Source organism: Arachis hypogaea, chromosome 8, assembly GCF_003086295.3.
Source record: "Arachis hypogaea cultivar Tifrunner chromosome 8, arahy.Tifrunner.gnm2.J5K5, whole genome shotgun sequence".
Classification (NCBI taxonomy): Eukaryota; Viridiplantae; Streptophyta; class Magnoliopsida; order Fabales; family Fabaceae; genus Arachis; species Arachis hypogaea.
In genome coordinates, this window is record NC_092043.1 from 44,637,214 (window position 1) to 44,659,886 (window position 22,673).

The 22,673-nt window shown below is 27.4% G+C and overlaps 1 protein-coding gene across 1 annotated transcript; it reads right to left on the reverse strand.

The window, feature by feature from the left end:
- Positions 1-2,021: 2,021 nt before the first annotated feature.
- On the reverse strand, positions 2,022-6,460 carry LOC112707695 (transcription factor MYB83). Its single transcript, XM_025759591.3, has 2 exons — positions 6,027-6,460; positions 2,022-3,560 (listed from the first exon to the last, which is right to left on the reverse strand). Exons 1-2 carry the CDS (start codon positions 6,323-6,325, stop codon positions 2,807-2,809), a joined length of 1,053 nt encoding a protein of 350 aa, XP_025615376.1. The 5' UTR covers positions 6,326-6,460; the 3' UTR covers positions 2,022-2,806.
- Between the last annotated feature and the right edge of the window lie 16,213 nt (positions 6,461-22,673).

Sequence of the window (22,673 nt, forward strand, 5' to 3'; positions counted from 1 at the left end):
ATATCTTCCTAATTTTTAACAAACCTGCTAATTTATTTTATCTTCACTGAATCAGGGCTAACAATGCCATTAAAAATCACTACAGTCACTCAATGACAAAGAAATAAGAAGTATCCTCACTTTTTGATTTTCACCTAAATGTTTTTATTTCTAGTTTTTGCACATTTCCAATAGAGTCAGCTAATGTTTTAGAAAAATTGAGGTAATAATAGTTCTTTTCTTTTTACCTTCATCAATGTAAAAGTGTTATGATGTAATATTGATATGACTAAGTCTATTACAGCGAGCAATTATCTCCAAGTTCACTGATCAAAATGTTACAATTATAATGTGTTCTAAATACCACCAGCTATCTTATTGATTTTTTTTGTATTTTTTAATTTTTAGAAGACTTATTATGATGCTATTATTGGGGATATTACAATACTAGAGAAAAGATTGCCATATGTGGATTTCATTGTGCCACATGCAGAATTAGGATTGTCAATGTTAGTTCCAGCAAAATCTGAAAAATCAGCATGGATGTTCACCAAGTCATTTACCTGGTAACTTTCGACAGTTACAGGAGCCATCTTGATCTATACAATGTTGGTAGTTTGGCTACTTGAGAAAGAACCTAATCTAGAGTTTTATGGCAATTGGAAGAGCCAGGTCAGCACTGCTCTTTAGTTTACGTTCTCCTCTTTATTCTTTGCTCACAATTAGTATCAATCTTAATTTTTATTTTGGTTCCACTAATTTAAAAGTTTCAAACCTGAGTAAGCCAATTTTTCTCATTTTTCAGGGGAGAAATAAATGTATAGAAAGTTAACTCGGGTGGTGATGGTGTCATCGCTCTTCCTAGTCCTAATTCTTAATTCAAGCTATACTGTAATTCTTTCTTCAAGGCTATAGAAAATGTATTAGTAATTATAACTAATTCATAATTTATTTCTTATTGTAATTGAAATTAACTATATTTTGTTTGTAATTTGTATATTGCCTATTCTTATAATTCTATTTGCAATTGTTTGGTTTGAATATTCAATCTCTCCTGCTGAACGTGTATGTGAGAATTCAGAATGTTGTTGTAGCTTATAAGGAGAGTACAAAATGTTAAGATAGATGATGTTGCTCATCATACAATTTTCTTGCACACAAATAGCCTCATCCGGTTTTAGTTAAATATTTTTCTTTTTGCATTGCCAGGTTGATTCAATTTTATGTGTTTCTAAACAAATTTTCGTACGTATTTCTTGTATAAAGATTATCTTTGGTATGTTATTGTTGTAAAATGTTATAATGTATTTATTATTATTTAAATTCATTATCATGTTATATAATAATGTGTTGATACTCTTATAAAAGTAGTTAATTATTTTATATTAGCAACTATTAAATATTAACAGGTTTGTGGGGATGTTTGAAACCCACATAAATGACATTTTTTAATTAAAAATTCAATTTATGGAGATTTTAAACTGTTATAAAATAGTGAAAAATCGCCACAAAAATTAGTTCAAAACCCCACTGAATAGATAACAAACCACCACTAAAGAATGTTATGAGATTTTATAAAACCGCCATAAATAAGCTTGTGACACCTTAAATTTTAAAAATTGCCATAATCTTTTTGTGGAAATTTGAAATCGTCACAATTTAAAAAAAAATTGCCACAAAATAATAAAAATCTTGTAGAGAATTTCTGAATTAATAATAAATATTTTATCCATGATAAAGATTTGAATATTGCTGCATCATTGATTTTTTAATTTTATTTTTTTATTATATTTTTTCGAGAGAAAGAGAAAAAAAAGAAAAAAAACTAAACAAAGAAAAAGAAAAAGAAAAAGAAAATGCATGATGATGCAAAAAAAAGAGAAGAACACATACAAAAAAAAAGAAAAAAGAAAAGAAGATCCAAACGAAGAAGGAAAAGACAAAATCTTAATTGTCTAATATTTCTGTAATTCAAACTATACATAAAGGAGGGAAAACTAGAAAGACAAAATGTAATGAAGAGTGATATAAATGGAAAGAAGTGAACGAATTTCAAAGTTGCTACTCATTATTGATCTGTTTACAAGATCTTTTACATCTATTATACCTTGAACTAAACCAATAACATACAACAACCTTCCTTGATCTCCTCATGATTCCTTCTACTATACACAATGTACTAATAAAGATTCAACTAAATCTTTATTCTTCTATTGACTTTCTAAATGATTATTGCTATTCTCTCTTATTCTCTTGATTGGGAAAGGATCCTTCCATTATTAATATTGCACCAATCTTTGCTATTCCCGCAAAAGTGATACAAAATGCTTTACAAGGAAACCATATTTATAGAAGCACAAACAACAACAACTAACTCTATACACAATTGGATTAGTTATTCACTAATCGCTGTGATGTGCAATTTGGAAATTAAAAGCTGGCAAAGAAACGATTGGTAACAAAGAATAAACAAAAGGGTTTGTGTGTATATTGTATATGTGAAGGAAGAAACAATTGAAAGTGAAAAAATGGGTGGCAAAAGTTTCCTAACCTAGAGGTTTTTCTTTTTTTTTTTTTTTTGCTTGTGTATGTCTATATGTGTATATGTATATACGAGAGGAAAATACAAATGATTTTTTTTTATATAATTATCATCGTTTTTGTGTTGATATATTATTTATCTATTGGATCAGATAGATAATATATCCGTCCAAAATACGATGATAATCATAATACTTTTAGAAACAAATTAAAGAAGGGATAAAAAAAATAGAAAGAGAGAGAATGAAAGAAAGAGAGGGAAAAGGGTAGAAAAGAAATTTCGAAATTATTCAACTTGGAAATCAAGAAAAGGGAAAGAGGACATATCTTGCATGAGACCCTCCAAATCCCATTCTCCAATTTTCAAGTTTTCCCCTTGATGCAATTGCTGATGCCCATGATGATCATTATTGTTATTATTTCCAAACCCAAACAATTCCTCCACCTTGGAAACCTTCTGATGAATCTGATGATGAGCATTGTTGAAGCAACTACTATGATGATGATGATTGAAATGGTTGTTATGGTTTTTCACATCAATAATAGGGGCATTATTGTCACTTTCTAGTGGAGGAAGGGACAACTCTCTTTCTAGCCCTATTTTATTGTTAGACCCGATAATTCCATAATTCCCATTATGCCCCTCCTCTACCATGCCACCAAATTGGGTCATCAAGCATTGAGGCACATCATTATTATTATTATTTATCAAGATAGAAAATGGGTCAGAAAAAACCATTGGTGCTGCTTGTTGTTGATGCATGGATGAGATTGATGAAGAAGTTGAAGATGAAGAATATGATGAGTCCATGCACATTGACATGGCCATGAGATCATGATGTTGTTCATTGAGGTGCACCATCATGATTCCATTAGCATTATTAGGATCTGATGAAGAGTCATCACTGCTACTATTGTTGTTGTTTGGTGAAGGGGTGTTATTGGTGCTAAGTTTGAATCTTTTCTTGAGTGTGGAGTTCCAGAAATTCTTTATCTCATTGTCTGTACGCCCAGGTAAACGTGCTGCTATCTGAGACCACCTGACACAATTTACAAATAAAATAAAAAAAAATTGTGTTAAATAGTGTCTTCACAAAAATATTTCTAATTACCCATCATTTATTTATATATATATTTAGAAGTATTGTCTCACTTATTATTTTTTTTAATTCAACTATAAAAATAATCCAACTCTTGATAGCAAAATATAAACATTTCAATAGATTCGCTAAAGGAGTTATCACGAATTGAGCTAATAAAATTACAATTTATTTAAAAACGGATCAATTTATCTCGTCTCAAACAACTTGTAAATTGAATAGATTTGAATTGTTGAGTGAACATGAAATTATTCGTCGTGTAACCTTCTATTTTGGTATATACTATATTTTTATAAATTTGTTAACTAGTATTTTAGAATTTTGATCATTTATTATTGAAATATATAAATATATAATAAATTATTTTGATTTGTATGGATACTAAGTAAAAAATATTGTTGAAGTTATATAATAATATGTAAAAAAATAAAAGAAAAAATATCAAACAAATCAGTTCATTTAATTTATTAACTTGAACCAGCCGACTTAAACTGGTATTTTCTTAAACTTATTTAAAATACGGTTCAACTGTCTTTTGTTTTTTTAATTTTAGTTTGGGGTTCGTGATGAGTTGGTCATTCCCCAGCTCTGTATTTCATGGAGAAATAATCAAACCATTTTATATTAGTATTACAAAATTTATTATAAATATAATGAATCAATAATTACTATATTTTGTGGGAATTTTTTTTAAAATGTGTTGTGAAAGAGAGGACACTGGACACATATGCTTGAGTTTTCTTTCGAATAATGAGAGGTAGAGTGTAGTTTTCTTCACATGCTTGTCAACTTTGAAATTTGTTTCAACAAAAAACACCAGGTAGAGTATGTCTTAGCTTTCTTCACAATACAATTTTTCACACATCATACACTTTAATTTCAGATATTATACGTGGTATTACTAATAATAACTCCATTTCATTGCGGTAGTTTTTCGGAATAATTTTACCCTTAAACTGCACAAGATATTTTATTATTCAGGATTAGAAGTCTTCATTCTTAGGTTTTCTGATTTTCTAATAAACGTGAGAGATTTTCTAGGTCTTCTATCACTATGTTGATGAGTACTTAATTAATAATAGGTTTAATTAGTTTTATCTAATTATTTTTTTAATTAAGTCTCTACAATGCTTTTAACTTTGTAATTAAGTCTTTTTTGTGTCTAAAATGTTAAAATTAACAAAATATCCCTCAAAAAATTATATGATAAAAGATTTAATTAAATTCTTAATTGTATGTGAATATTTTATGAAAAATATTTTGTTAATTCTAACATGTTTTATACTGATAAAGACTTAATTATAAAATTAAAAATAATATATGAACTCAATTAAAAAATATATATAAAAACATAATTATAAATTTTGTAAAAGTATAAAAACCAATAAAATAATTAAGCCTTAATAATATTATAGAGTAACAAACCATAGTATGCTTTAATTCAGTAAAAAGCTAGAGTTTTCTAGAAGGTGAAATCTGAGACATGCTTCTAATTTACGCCATTTTGTCTGATAACCCTATATGCATAGGCATGCCCTATAATAAGTTAAATTAAATAATAAAAATAATAATTAGTTCATCAGCGAGGATTAATCCTTAACTATAGATTTAAAATCTTCCAGTAAATTTAGTTTTAAAATGAATGTGTATTAGCTGATTTTTTCCCTTAATGCACAATTACAATAGCTAGTCCCCAATAATCATAGAAATAATTTGCATTAAAATAACTATAATACTTTGGTTGCATAAATCGCAACAAGTCACAATAGATCCCAACAAGCTTCATGTCAAGCTCGTATATAAATACCCTATGGTGTAATGTAATAATAATTAACTTATTATAATACCAACTACAATTGCAACAACTAACTGAGCCTCTATGACGGAAGGATCAATAGTTGAGAGACATTTTAAAATATTGAAATAGTACATATTATTATTATTATTATTATTATTATTATTATTATTATTATTATTATTATTATTATTATTATAAAATAGCCACTATTATTTACCAATGTACATTATTGTCACTGAAGTTATTATGATTCCACTACAAGAAAAAGTGTGGCCATAGAACAACCTTTACGCTAGCTGATGTGATCTTTTAAAAAACGTGACAGTAGTTTAAAAAATATGACAAAAAATTATTATCATGCTTTTTTTTAATTTTTTGCTACGCTTTAAAAGCATGAAGTATTTTTTTATAGTATTATAAAATCTGAATTGAAGGTTAATGTTTAGATGCAATAAATTAAACAAATATATTATCTTATATGAAGACATTTTGAAGAAATATGACACTCAAAATAGGTAATAAAGAAGTGAATTATTAAGCTTGATGAGGTGAAATTAATTAATTAATTAAAATAAAATAATGATAATGAAGAATAACAATGTAAGTACCTGTTGCCAAGAATGGAATGTAAATGAACAATGAGATCTTCTTCTTGCGGCGAAAAAGCGCCGCGTTTAAGGTCCGGCCTTAGGTAGTTAATCCAACGGAGGCGGCAACTCTTGCCGCACCGTTGGAGGCCGGCATTCCTCGCAATGTCGGTCCAACAACCTTGTCCACTGGTGAGCATGTACCTTAATAGCTTCTCATCTTCCTCAGGTGACCACAAACCCTTTCTAAGCTTGCTCTTAATAATAGTGTTGTTATTTCCCATTTTGTCCTTCCCCATATTATTATCCGGTTTCCTCATTTTTTGTCAATTAAGAGACAAGGAATGAAGAAGCTTTTAAGGGTTTTTGCTATTTTTGAGCACTGTGTTTGTGATATATAGAAAGAGAGATCTAAGAGAGAAAGCTATATAGGTGAATGAATGATGTTTGTGAGAGAGATGTGTATATAAAAGAGAAGGCTTCATAGGGTGGAAATGGTGATGATCATCATGATATTGATTGTTGTGAGTTTGCTTAAAATATGAATTTCAATATTGTTACAAACATCTCCCCCAATGCAAGGGATTTTTATATTTAACCAATACATTTTTTAAAGAGTTTCTTTTAAATTTCAAATATGAATATCATAGAATTTAATTTCATCAATCTCACTTTATGCTTTTTTTTTTACTTAATTAAATACACATAAAATATTATTTTATATAAAAAATATATTAAAATTAAATTTATTAAAATAACACAGATTGAATTTTAGATTTTTTTAATCATAGAAATTATAATACAACATGTATTATTATTTATAAACAAAAAGTAGTTAAGTAAAAAGAAAAGGTTTAAGATTTTGTCGAGAAAAAAAGCACACAACTAATATTAAAATTTAAAACATTATTTCTATATATATGAATATATATAAAAATTAAAAAAAAAAGATTTAGTTTGTTGGTTGATATGGGTAGATAGAGTGGAAAACGGATTGGAGGGGGACCTCCCTAACACAAAATCAAAGAGACAGAGAGGGATGGTTGGTCTTCTTGTCTTTGACTCAATTCTTGTCTTTTTCGTTATATTTTACTTCACTCACAAGGTAATCATCATAATAACCTTTTATTCTATCAAACAACACAAACAATTTTGCTTCCACTTCACATAATACCCTCTCTCTATAGGTTTTAAACTTCAAACTCACGTGTATTGAGACTAGAGAGATCAATAATCATGACTATGCTAAGTGCTAACTATATATACTACTACTTTGGGATTTAAATATTTAATTGCAAAGTAGTGTTGCACGCTTCATATATAGTTGTTTTTTTATTATTTGTTTGCATGAATTTCACAAGGGCTAACCACTTAATTGCGATATTTTGAAGCAAATCCTGCTCTTCTCCTAACTAAGTAATCTTCCCAATCATATTTCTTTTCTTGCTGTAAATTCTTTCTTTGCTGTACAATAGCGATTATGGATCTAATCATTTCAATAATGCTAGTTGAATCTATTTTTCAACATTTCTATTACATATATAACAATTCGTCATATGGTCCGTATTAAAATTTTTATAATAACAATTGTTTAGACTCTTGATGATTTTTGTGTTTCACTATATAGACTTTTTTAAGATAGTATTTAATTTAGAGACTGAAATTAGAATTCCGTATTATATTTGATAGTTAAAGAATAATAAAATTAAAATTTTAATTTTGAGATATAAAATTTTGATTTTTTAGTACTTTTAAAAAGTAGAGACATAAAGGATTAAAATTTTTAGAAGGACAAAAATTTTAGCAATATATTTTTTTAATAATTAATGATATTTTAGCACATATTTTTATTTCAGCTTCATATTTATCTTGAATTAAATAAAATACTAAGATATAATTTAATTTTATATATTTTATACCAAATATAATATAAACTTAATTAAGTCTTAATCTTTTATTCTTTTCCGTCTTTTTTTTAAATGTAGTCAAAGAAATAAAGAATTTAGATTTTAATAGTCCACAATAATAGGCTGTTTCTATGAGTTGATTATATTGTTGCTGCTTAAATATTTTAATTTGATAATAAAGAAAATAGTATATTTTATATTTAGTACTAAAAGTACAAAAACTTTCACCTTACAAAGGTGAAACTTACTATTTTTAGAATGAAATTAAAGTATATATTATTATAAAAATATTTCTTTCAAATATTTAAGTAGATAATAAAAACTACATAAATAATTATATTTTCAATATATTTTTTTATGTAAATATTTTTTTTGTTTGTGTGAATTTTTTTACATAAGCCTTTAACTTATGTTAGAATTGTTTTTTAAGATCAACAAAAATTAAACTCTAAATATTTAGGTTATAAATTTAATATCATGTCATGACATTATTTTAAAAAAAAAATTAAATTGATAGAAAGACACACAGATTATTAAGTTATGATGGTAATAAACTTGAAGACAGTAGTACATATATAAGATTATCATTAAGCATTATTATTTTACGTAGTTAAGAGTTGTAGGTTTGTACTATGAGTGATGACTAGTTAATTAATCACATGAATGAGAGAATTTGTGATCCTCAATGTCTTGACAGAGACAAAAGAATGAAGGATGCGACTTAAGTTTGTAATGCAACTTAAGATAACTAATTTGAATGGTTAGAATTTGGTAGTTTTACATACTATTCCATCTTTGAAAATCACTTCTATACTAACTTGCTATCAAAGAACCATACGTGTACTTCTTATCCGGTAACTACTTTACTACACTAATAATATATATATAGAAGGGATTTCATAATTGGGGTTTTGAATAAGACGACTTTTTTCATTTTGAATTCTTATTACTTTTTCATATTGAAAAAATAATAAGAGAGGTCTTAAGCTTTTTATCATCCTGGCGCCGAGCTATTTTTTCGCAGGGTAACGACTTCGGGCATGGCCAGCTCCCATAGTGTGACGGGCGATGTGTACAAGGCCCGGAAACGAATTCACCGTCGTATGGCTGACCGGCAATTACTAGCGGTTCCGGCTTCATGCAGGCGGGTTACAGCCTACAATCTGAACTGGGACGGGTTTTTGGAGTTAGCTCACCCTCGCGGTATATATATATATACACACAAATTAAATAAGTAATTTTTCTCTAATAGCATAGTTTTAGATTTTTTTGTTTTTCTTTAAATAAAAAAATGGAATAAGGGTGTGTTTAGATAGGATATTTTAAAATTTTAGAGTATTTTAAATATAAGGAAGTTTAAATATTGTAATTAAATTCCCTTCAATTTCAAAATATTTTTATTTTGGTTGAGATAATTATATAAGTTATATTTTTAAAACATTTTGTTCGAAAAAAGATAGTTAAATGACCTTTATTCAGAAAATATGTAGTTGATTTTTATTATTTATTAGTTTTAAATATTAACTATTACATATAAGTACATTTTAAAGTGAATTAAAAAGAGAAATAAATTGAAATTTCTTCATTATATGTGAAAATTGAAATACTCTATTTTATAGTAGTCGAAATTTGAAAATATTTTTAGTTAAATGTCCAAACACAATATATTGTCTTTAAGAATTTTAATGCTCTCAAAAAAGTTATTTCCTCCTTAAAATACCATACATGCAATACACTTTAAGAGTATAACATTTGAAAACAAACAGGATAGATAAATGTTACACAATTACCTTAACTTAAAAAATTACAAAGATAAGTAGACCTAAAAAAAAACAAAAAACAAAAATGAAAATCCGACCAAAATTTAGCAATACTCACATCTTGATAAAAAGATTAAAATGTTTTAGATTTCTTTCTCTATATCCTTTAATTTGATGCACTACAAAACCATGACAAATGTTTTGGCATAGTAGTGTAACACCACTCTTAAGACAAGTGTTATGCTTTCCTCCTAATACAACTTAATTAGCTTGTTTCTACCACAGAAATTTCAATATAAAAAAAATCAAATGATAATTAAAGTTTTATGTATATTAAAAATTAATTACTAAATCAATTAATATATATATAGGGACTATGCTATTAGGGAAAAATCACTTATTTAGATTTTTTTGTTAATATATATATATATATATATATATATATATATATATATATATATATATATATATATATATATATATATATATATATCCATCAATCCTTTTCTTCCTGGCTGTAAAGGTATATCCCTCAAGGTCATTCCCTTTCCCTTACCTAATTTCACTTCTGACGTGCCAATTATTTCCCATAAAAAATTTCATGAACCATTAAAAAAAAAAGATTAAAATAAAAACTATTCATCAATCTTAGTCACTGTCCAATAATACAAAATTAAATCAGATAGATACATATACATGGAAGAGTCTACATAAATGTCAATTCCAAAATACTGCAATGGCAACATGGTTATTATGATAGGGACTCACAATTTTTTTAAATTTTCTAAGAAAAAGTGAAGCAGAAATCTCTTAAGCTACTCAAATGTTTCAAAAAGCATCATTCTTTCTTTCTACAGGTGTCCTATTATGAAGGAAAAAAAAAGAAAAGAAAAGAGAAAAAAAAAATATCTCATGTGCTTATGAGGGTTTGCAAAGCAACATTGAACTTTGTCACAAAGACAAGAAAAAACAACTCATTTGGGGATTCTGTGTTACTCTTTTTGTTAAAATGCAGAGGCCAGAAAATAAAAGATGCAAGTGCTTTCAAATAAAATCATAAGTTAAAAAGGTGAATGTACTAATAAAAATTGAATATATTTGTGCAATAAAGGTTGAGGCTCATCACTTATGCCCATATCGATGTACAAATATCTTGCATTAGGTAGAGTTAATCCTCGTATTAATTTGGTCTTTGACTTTTTAATTGTTACAATAATTTAATTCTCTAAATTTAAAAAATATATCAATGTAGTCTTTCATATATTTTTTGTTATCAAAATTTAATACCGTTAATGACGTAACTTAAAACGACGTGATATATATTTTGACACTAAAAAAGATACTAAATGACATTGTTTGAGTGTTTAAACAATACTAAAATTTTATGTTCCTTCCTTTTAATATTTCCTGAAATGACATTATTTAATACTCTTTTAACGTCAAAACGTATAAAACGTCGTTTTAATATATCTAGTATGACAAAATTTAAACTATTTTACTCACAGCATTGAAGAGAGACTATATTTATATATTTTTTTAAATATAAAAAACTAAATTATAACAATTAAAAAATCAAACTAAATTAATGTGCAACTTATCAATCTCACTTATCAAGGTAGGGCTTAACTCCATTATGTACAATTTAAAAACATTATCGTATCTAAATAGTATAATATAAATTGGCTACTAAAATAAATATACAAGTAGTAGCTAATTTTGTAATTTTAAAGTTACACAAAGATCATTTTTTTTTTTTTACAAAAAGTTTCTCTTCTTGACTCCCTAATTAACGTTGAAAAAAAATTAAAATAAGAAAAAGAAAGCCATGGTATTATTGGTTTAGAATCTAAATGTTTTTTTTTTCATTCTTTTCTCGATCTCTTTTAGATTTTTTTTTTGTGAATTTATGGATTCAATCATATGATGAGGGGACATAAACAGTCACACATAGAAAGAGATGTTCAGTTGTTCACCACTAAATTTTTATCCTTCCCATTTTATCAAAAAGGACAAAAGAAGAAAAGAAAAAAAAAAGTAGTATAGGAAAAGAGATAGATCATCATGCATATTATGATAAAGCTGCTGAAAAATCTGCTACTAATTAAAAGAAGAAAAGATCAAATCAACCTCTTCAACATGAAGACTGGCAATGACATGATTTTGACATATAACATTCGAATTACTGGAAATTTATTGTTTTGAACGTTGTTTTGTTTTTAATCCTTAGAGAGACATATTGTCACCTTTTTTAACTAATGTTATAAATATTTTACATATATTATATAATTAAATGAGATAAACTAACTAGTATCGAATTTATGCTTCAACACAGACGATCCCTCAAAAAAATAGTTTATTTTTTATTTTATACATGAACTTCTTTTCTGTAAAAAAATAATTAGGTTATCTTTGTCTATATATATTGTAATCATTTTTCATGTATTCGACCTATCATATCTTTTGAATTGACAAACTTATTTTTATTTTTATTTTTATTTTTAATGCAGCACTAATTCTTCCAAGTATTTTACTTCTCGTTTTAATCCATTTCTATCTAATCTAATTATATCAAAATTCTGAATTTTTTTTTCGGGCTCGGCTAAGTGGTGCCATTTGTACAAATAAGAATGCCCCTCGTTACAAGATTTCTTCTTCATATAGATAGATATAGGATCTATGGAGCAATTATTTAGAAGTACATTTTTTGAAATAGCCCTTCCTATCTGATAGAAAAGGATTCCATGATTCTGAACCGATCTTACCTGGGATCGCAAATCCCAAGTTTGTCTATGAAGAGCAAATCTAATTATATTAGTGTCTATAATGGATTTCTTTTGTATAATACTAATCGATAGGGTCTCATTGGTAAGTGCTACAAGATCTCGTACATTGGAACCCATAGTTATGGTTATGCACCCGAGTCCATTAGTATGGAACATTCTCTTTTCCAAGTGAAATCCCCTGGTATATGAAAGAGTGAAAAAGTGCTTTCGTTGTTGTGGAATAAGAAGCCTTCGTATCTTAATGCATGTATTTAATTTATTCGGAGCTATTAGAGCAGGATCCACTTTTTGGGGAATATGAGTCGAAGCAATAACAAGAATATTTCTAGTGGAACATCTTTCACAATCCCTGGAGAGATACTTCACTAATAGACCGAGGGATAAGTAATTCGACTCATTCACATCCAGATCATGAATGTTTGGAATCCATATTATGCAAGAAGACATTGCTTTTGCTAATTCGAATTGAAGGGTGATATAAAATCGGTCTATTTCCGGCATGATATCCATAGTTAGCGCATTCATCATAGTTAGAAGCTCCAACTCCGTATCAAGGTCACGGTCGATATCGTCACTATCATCAATATCGTCACTATCATAAAAAAAAAACTCTTAGGCTTGTTATCCAGGAACTTGTTCAGAAATACTGTAATGAAAGGAACATAGGAGTTTGTCGCTAGGTATTTGACCAAATAGGATCGTCCAGTTCCTATAGAACCTATCACTAAAATACCCCTGGGGGGTAGGGCTAAGCGGAGCGAAAAGGGTTTCCCATGAGATGGAAAATGAAAACTATTAGCCCCACAGGGGGTTTGTGAATAAGTGATTGTCTGATAATGAGCAAGGAATATCCGTCTTTCTGCTAAACAGGATGTATTGAACTCATAATTCATTAGATACTTTTTATAAATATCAACTAAGTATCGTAAGTAAATTGCTCCCAGTTGTTTAATTAATATTAATTGAGTTAAAATATTTTAATTAATATTAAATAAAATAATAGAAATAATAAGAGAAGAGACGGTAAGTGAAAAGTCTCTTTCTCCCAGTCATTAATTGCCGGAAATATACCAAAAGCACCGATAGAAAAAGAAAATATTTGATACGTGAAGCAATGATTTGATGTATTTTTTTTATATATCATATCCCATTTTATAGAAATGGAAATTGATCTTCTCTTGTGTTAAAAAAAATGACTTGTATTTTGGAGCTTGGAATAAGCTGTAGAAAGGGAATATAAAAATATTCCTATAGAATCTTGAGGAACGGGAGGATTTAATCGTAAATATCGACTAATTCTTACGAAGTACAAATCAAAAAGAAGTCTAAAAAAAAGATAAATTTCATCTATATCGAATTTGAATATCAGAATAGTAGATATATTTCTGATTCAATGGGTTAGGTCCACTTGCTTTTTTTTTTTTAATGTCGATTAAAGATATATAAATATACTAGATATCTTTCTTTAATTTTAACTAAAATATTTTCAAATTATATTACTCTAATATATATTAGAAAATATAGAACACGGAGCATGCTGATTATATCAAAAGTAAGTAAAGGGTAACATTTATTTTTCTATGGGTAAGGACACCATCGCCGACATAATAACCTCTATACGAAATGCTGACATGAATGGAAGAGGAACGGTTCTAATACCATGTACTAACATTACTGAAAACATTGCTAAAATGCTTTTACGAGAGGGTTTTATTGAAAACGTGAGAAAACATAGGGAATGGGAAAATCTTTTTTTAGTTTTAACTCTACCATATAGAAGAAATAGAAAAGGATCATCTAAAACGCGTTTGAATTTAAAACGGATCAGTACTCCTGGCCTACGAATCTATATAGGACTATCAAAAAATAGTTATTTTGTTAATAATCACTTGGATTTTCTGCCGAATTCTTAATTCAAATTTGAAATGTACAACGATTCATTCGATAGCTTTTTTGTTTTCTAATAACTAATAAAAAGGGGTCTATTTCTGCTCGAACATTCCATAAAAATGAAATAGATTTCCATGTTAGGAAAATTTCCTATTTATTATTATTTAAATTATTTATTAACTTAAGAAGTATTTCTTTGATTATTATATTAAAATTTTTCTGATTAGAATATAAGAATTTTTATATTCTTATTAGTATCGAAGAAATCCCTTGTAACGATTTTTTTTTTATTTTAGACGATGGAAGCGGCCGTTACGATATATAAAAAACTACTTGGATTTGGAACCTACATGCTGATGCTCATGATTTCGATAGCCATACTAGTGATTTAGAGGAGATTTCCCGAAAAGTATTTAGTGCCCATTTCGGCCAACTCTCCATCATCTTTCTTTGGCTTAGTGGCATGTATTTCCATGGTGCTCGTTTTTCCAATTATGAAGCATGGCTAAGTGATCAAACTCACATTGGACCTAGTGCCCAAGTGGTTTGGCCAATAGTGTTATATTATATATTATTATATATTATATAATATATATACAATGGAAAAAATGTGGAAAACAAGACAAAGATTCTTTACAATGAAGAAGTTTAAAACTTTTTATTATTTAAATTTAACATATCCATTTCCGTTACAACCAGTATTGAATTTTTCTGTTTGAGCCGTACGAGATGAAATTCTCATATACGGTTCTCAGAGGGGGAGTTCCTTTGGTTTACCTATCTCAATAAAGTCTATGATTAGTTCGAAGAACGTCTTGAGATTCAGGCGATTGCCGATGATATAACTAGTAAATATGTCCCTCGTGGTTACTGTTCGTTCTAGATAATTGCCATTAAACTCGGCTCAATCTTCAAAAAAGGATTGAGCCGAAGACAAAGATACTTAATTTATTGCATAAACATAATATATCTTATTTTTCTTTTTTATTATATCCATAAAGTTCTATATTCTAATTGATTAGATATATCTTATCTATTAGATATATATTAGAGTCTAGAAATGTAGAGTATATAAATAAATGGATATGGAATAGTTAAATTGGAGTATTTCAATAAAGAGAAATAGAATTGACTTAATAATTTAATAATTTTTTTAAAAAATTAGAAAGAATATTGACAAATATCAAATCATGCACCTATTGCTACAGCTGTAGATATAAGTATCTTGAGAATACGCCTTAATGACCAATGGGTAACAATGGTTCTGATGGGTGATTTTGCTAGAATAGGCAATAATAAGATCACCATTTTAGTAAATGATGCCGAGAAGAGTAGTGACATTGATCCAGAAGAAGCTAAATAAACTCTTGAAATAGCAGAAGTTGACTTGAGTAAAGCTGAAGGCAAGAAATAACTAATCGAGGCAAATCTATCTCTCCGACGAGCTAGGACACGAGTAGAGGCTATCAATATGCTTTCGCAATAAGAAAATTGGTGTATACGAATAATTCTAAAACGTGAAATAAAAAAATGAAATAGAAGAAAATATACAAAAAAAGGTATAGGTCGAACTTATTAGCTACCATTGACTATGGGGTGGTGGTCCCGCTTATGGGGTCAAATTAATACGTTCTAAGAAGAAATATTGGAATCTCTTCGATCTCATAAGTATCATACCAAATCCCATCAATCGAATCGCTTTTTCGAGAAATACGAGACATCTAAGTCATACAAGTAAAGCGATCTATTCCTTGATAAGAAAAAGAAAAAACGTGAATGGTGATTGGATTGATGATAAAATAGAATCCTGGTTCTCGAACAGTGATTCGATTGATGATAAAGAAAGAGAATTCTTGGTTCAGTTCTCTACCTTAACGACAGAAAAAAGGATTGATCAAATTCTATTGAGTCTGACTCATAGTGATCCTTTATCAAAGAATGACTCTGGTTATCAAATGATTGAACAACCGGGAGCAATTTACTTACGATACTTAGTTGACATTCATAAAAAGTATCTAATGAATTATGAGTTCAATACATCCTGTTTAGCAGAAAGACGGATATTTCTTGCTCATTATCAGACAATCACTTATTCACAAACCTCCTATGGGGCTAATAGTTTTCATTTCCCATCTCATGGAAAACCCTTTTTGCTCCACTTAGCCCTACCACCCCAGGGGTATTTTAGTGGACCTTTGATTAATTAACATCTCGTTTGTTTAGTGATGTTTATTGACCTCCTATTTCTTTTCTTTATTTTAACCACAATTCTCAGGAGGTCAAATTCAGCCTTTAAACTACTGTTTAATTATTTCATTGTCATTCTCCAATATAACAGGAATGGAATCACGCTCTGTAGGATTTGAACCTACGACATTGGATTTTGGAGACCCACGTGGCCACGTTCTACCGAACTGAACTAAGAGCACTTATTATTTATTTTTTTTAATAACATAATAATATTATATTATTAAAATATTATTAAATTTTAAGTGACTCCAATACATCTTGCTTGCATATACCATATGCTATATATAAATATTGATATATATGTATCTCCAATTTGAATCAATCTCAATTGATCCCTTGTTACTTCTCCTACGATAAGTATTAGTTCGAGATAGACTATTCATGGAACGTGAAAAGCAGATGAATAATCATCTGCTTCCGAAAGAAATCGAAGAATTTTTTGAGAATCCTACAAGAGCCAATCGTTCTTTTTTCTCTGACAGATGGTCAGAACTGCATCTGGGTTTGAATCCTACTGAAAGGTCTACTAGAGATCAGAAATTGCTGAAGAAAGAACAAGATGTTTCTTTTGTTCTTTCTGGGCGATCGAAAAGTAAAGAAATGGTTAATATATTCAAGATAATTATGTATTTACAAAATACTGTCTCAATTCATCCTATTTCATCAGATCCGGGATGGGATATGGTTCCGAAAGATGAATTGGACAGTTCCAATAAGATTTCATTCTTGAACAAAAATCTATTTTTTGGTTTATTTCATCTATTCCATGAACAGAACAGGGGGATACACGTTACACCACGATTTTGAATCAGAAGATAGATCTCAAGAAATGGCAAATCTATTCACTCTATCAATAACTGAGCTGGATCTGGTGTATCATAAGGGATTTGCCTTTTCTATTGATTCCTCCGGATTGGATCAAAGTTCTTATCTATTAATAGCTTTTTGGTTTACACGTCCTATTGCAGCAAATGCTTGTCAAAAGGCATTTGTAACTAATCGTGTAGGAGATTTTGGTTTATTGTTAGGTATTTTAGGTCTTTATTGGATAATAGGTAATTTGGAATTTCGGGATTTGTTTCAAATATTCAATAACTTGATTTTTAATAATTATCTTAATATTTTTTTTGTTACTTTGTGTGCCCTATTGTTATTTTGCGGGTCCGTAGCTAAATCTGCCCAATTTCCTCTTCATGCGGAGAACAGGCCATTCGACACGGAAATTCCAAAATTGCTGAGGTTTGGTTTGATCAAGCCGCTGAATATTGGAAACAAGCTATAGCCCTTACCTTCGGTAATTATATTGAAGCACAGAATTGGTTGAAGATCACAGGGCGTTCTTAATTTAATAAAAACACTTTTTTTTAGTTCTATTTATATTATTCTATATACCCTTATATCTTAATATATATTATTTCCATATTTATTTTTATATTTCTTACTATATTTATCTTACTAAATAATCTTATTTATATATTATTATATTTAATATTTAGTTTAGAATATTTAATGCATATTTCATTTAAATGTATATTTAGTGTATTTAAATGTATATTTAATTTAATTAAATGTTTGTTGTCTACATCAGTCCATCCAATAAAACTGAAAATTTAGAATAATATTCTATATATCTATTATGTAAATATATTAGGCAGTCAGTCTTCTATTCTTTTTCTTGGCGCAACTGGGCTATCCTAAACTTGAACCAGAGACCTCGCCCGTCTCGATGTTAGTAAAATAATTGTGCTATCAATTTAAAAGACCCTAAAGTTCTAGACCAATAACCAAATCTCTTAGATAGCGTTTGGTGGAGAGACATAGACTGAAAAACTAAGACTGAGAGACTTTATTAGTATTTGTTTTGAGGTACTGAAATAGAGATTGAGGGACTGAGACTCAGTATCATGTTTGTTGGTTCAGAGACTAGTACTAAAATTTTTTGTCTCTGTCTCTAAAATTTCAGTATTTCAGTCCCTCCAAAAAGTAGAGACACAGGGGACTAAAATTTTTAGAGATGGAGAATGAAACTTTAATAACATTTTATACCTAAAATACCTTCATTTCAATTTTATCCTTTGTACAAATTAAATTAGAATTTCATTCTTGTTTCAATTTTGGTCTCCCACTTTGCACCAAACAAAATACTGAGATTTATTTCAATCTCTGTCTCTCAGTCTCAGTCTTTCCGTCTCTGTCTCTCTACCAAACGCTACAATATATGTTATTTTGGGCTGCTCTTGTGATGGTAGAAATAATGATAACTGCATCGGTTGTTTTGGGTTATAGTGATAGGAGTAAAATGAAAAAAATAATTGAAAACCAAACTCTTATATCTCTTTTAATTTATTAAGTAACTAATGAAATAAAATATTACTATTTATAATATATAAATTAAATTAAAAAATATTTAACCTGTAACATTATAGTAGGAGAAAATAGTTGTTATGACAAACATTAAAATTGTGAATCATACAATAGTATTATTTCAATTCAATCTTGTGAAGAAAGAAAAAGAAAATTCTAAATCTAAATTTATTAGGTATTAACTAAAATAAAATAAAATACTATTAACACTATAAATTAAATAAAAAATACCAATACTTTTAGAATTAAAAAATTAGATTTTTAAAAATAAATAAATAAATATTTTATAAAACAGCTACTATTGTATGGAGAGTGATTGCACATAGTTTACAGAACATAACTCACTTCAAAATTTTAGTGTCCAAATTTAAATTTTAATATTATCTTTCGTGATAGAACTTCTCACGTGCATCCGTCAGTTACGGTACATAAAGAAACTACCTCCACAAGAACGACTCATCTTTTCTATTTCATTTTCATCTCTATTTCAGTAAGGTTATAAAAAAAATTATGTGTAACTTCTTCTTCAATTCTTTACTCTATTGATTTATCTTTTAATTTGTTTCATTTTTTTAAATTTTTCTTACTTCTATTTCTAATTTGGATGTATTTTTTCTGTATAGAACAATTATTATTAGAATAAAAAAAAGTTAGTATGACAAAAAAAATAGTAAATAGAAAATAATAGAAAAAATAGTTATTATGATAGAAATTAAAGTTGTCAATATAGAATGGGACTATTTCAATTTGAAAATAATAAAAGAAAATCCGACTCTAAATTTATTAGATACTAGATAAAATAAAATTACATAAAATGTTATTATTTACCGTATAAATTAAATAAAAAATTACCAATATTTTTAATAAATATTTTATACAATAATTGCTAAGCAGAACTTACTGAATAGAAAAAAAAATTGAACATCAAACTCTCTCGTATTTTCTTTGTATATTGTTATTTTGTTATAGTATAAATAATAGTTTTGGAATTATCTAAATATTTTAATATAAATTATTTAATATTGTCATAGCTAAAAAAAATAAAGAGATAAAATTAATATTTCTTCTAAGAATAATTATTTTTAAAATTATAAATATACAATAAAAAATTAGAGTACATTAAAATAGTATCATAATAAAAAATAATTCAAAAGATAAAATTAATAAACTAATAGAATATATATATATATATATATATATATATATATATATATATATATATATATATATATATATATATATATATATATATATATATATATAACTAACCAATGTTATCATCATTGAATATATTATTTGGATCAATTCTAATACTTAAATATCTAAAAACAGATTTTTAACATATAAATAATATTTTTTAAATTACGTAAATCTTTTAATATAAATAATTTAATATTGTTTGGACAAAAAAATTAAAAAATAAGATTAATATTTCTTTTTAAAATGATTTTTATGAAAATTATGAATACATAATAAAAATTTAGAATACATTAAAATAGTACCATAATAAAAAAATTTAAATATTAAATTAATAGTATAAATTTTTTAAGTGAACAATTAATAATCATAATATAATACACTGTATTATAGATATATGTAACATAGTATATTAGAAATAATTAAAAATTTACTAAGTATGAATTAAAGCTTTTAAAAAATGATAATTTATACCCACTAATATTATTAGTTTTATCTATTACTTGAAATTGGACCAATTTTATTATTATTATGAATATCTGAATGTTTAAACGCAAATCTATTATTGACATGAGATTAATGTATTTTTAAAATCAATTAATGTATTCAATAATATTAATAAGAGATGAGATGAGAAGAGAAAAATGTGTAAGAAGTGAAAGTTAAGAGGTGAAAGTTACATCAAGGTGACCAAGTGGAATAATAGGAGTTTTTCAGACATTAAGTGGAGAAGTTAATTAGAAAGGATAATATTAAAAAGAAATCTTGGACACCAAACCCATGTATTTGTTATAGATTATTATTATTATTATTATTATTATTATTATTATTATTATTATTATTATTATTATTATTATTTTGAATGATAAAAAATCACAATATACGTGTTTGGTATCATTTATAAAAAAAATTTTAACTTTTCAAAAATTAATTCACAATTTTTTTAAAGAGTAGAAACATATGATTTTTTCTTTTTGATAATTCATTCTATCACTTTCCTAAAAAAAATTGACTTCAAAATAAAAAAGATCTACTTTTATTTTTAGCTCTATGAAAATGTTTTCTGTTCTGCTGAAAATATTAACCCTCCACCATTATTTTCAACGCAAGGTTTCATCTGTTAGAAGCACTGGTTTCTACCATCATTTTCATGCAATATTCCATCTATTGGAAGTATTTTCCACCATCATTTTAAAACAATGTTCGATGTGAACCATCTATTACGTATATTTTTTTCATTTTTTTATCATTTTATCACTCTATTTTTATTATTAAATTTGTATTTAACATTGTATGTGGTATGAAATCTCAGTTTTAATTTTATTTTTTTCACATGTGATTTTTTTTATATAGCTTGCTATTATTTTTATAGTTAATTATAACAAATTCTTGACATCAATAAAGGAGGAGGTTAATAGGAGTAAAAAAAATAACAGCAACAAAATATACATTGACACACATTTTATATTTATTTTTTATTTTCACCTATCATATCATATACAATAAAACAACAAACACTATCTACATAATAATTTCTTTGGTATTGCCATCAAAATTATTGTAAATTAAAATTTTATTACTATTCACCACATACAAGAACACCGTTATGGATGAAGGTGAAATAGAAGAACCAATTTCTAATGATATTACGTGGCAAGAACTAATTGTCAAAAAAATAGAATTTATTAGAGAATAAATTAAGAATCAATTGACTAAATAAGTAAATGATTGTAATCTTAGTGATTAGGTGATGTAAAATCAACCTTCAATATTGAAAAGTATTTTGTTTAATTCCAGTGGCTAACAAAAGATTTGAAAAATAGATAGTTAGTTAGTGAGTGAGTGATAGAAGTAATCAAATAGAAATTAAGATTGATTAGAGTGTGAGGTCTTACTATCAAGGTAAATTAGTGAAAGGGTGAAGAGAAAATTGAACAAAACTGTGAAACGAATAAGAGCTGCTAAACCAATCCAATACCAATATGCTTCTTTAGGAGCATCAAAGGTGTTTAATACAGCTTCACCAATTGTGGGAGAACCATCTTTAGTCTGCACAAATAGCTCTTGCATTATTGAACAAGATGTTTTTTATTTTATTTTTACTGGAAAGAATTTAGCCTACTGAGGCTCAATCAGAGCAATGAAATCTTTTGGAACAATACACCAAATATTGAACTTATACTATTGTCCTATTGAATTTTCTTTTATCAGTTTTTAGTCAGGTATCAATGTCCATCTTCCAATTGTACCAAAAGTATTTTCTTCTAGTGCTAATGAATGCAAGGATAAAACAGATTCTTCCTTGTCTTGATAATTTAACGAAACATTATAAAAGGGAGCTAGTAATAACCAGAATAGCACAGTACAAATTAACTGATTAAAAAAAATACAATCACTTTGATGTATCAAAAAATTGAGATAGTCACACTTAAAGTCCTAATAGTCACAGTAACGAAACGCTAAAATTGGCACGTGTAGTTTGTAATGATCTGAATGATGCAAGCTTGATCTAATCTT

Coding starts and splice junctions, on each gene's coding strand:
- LOC112707695 (XM_025759591.3), bottom strand. CDS start 6,325: ATGAGGAAACCGGATAATAATATGGGGAAGGACAAAATGGGAAATAAC. Junction 3,561..6,026: donor CATTCCATTCTTGGCAACAG/GTACTTACATTG, acceptor AAATTGTGTCAG/GTGGTCTCAGATAGCAGCAC.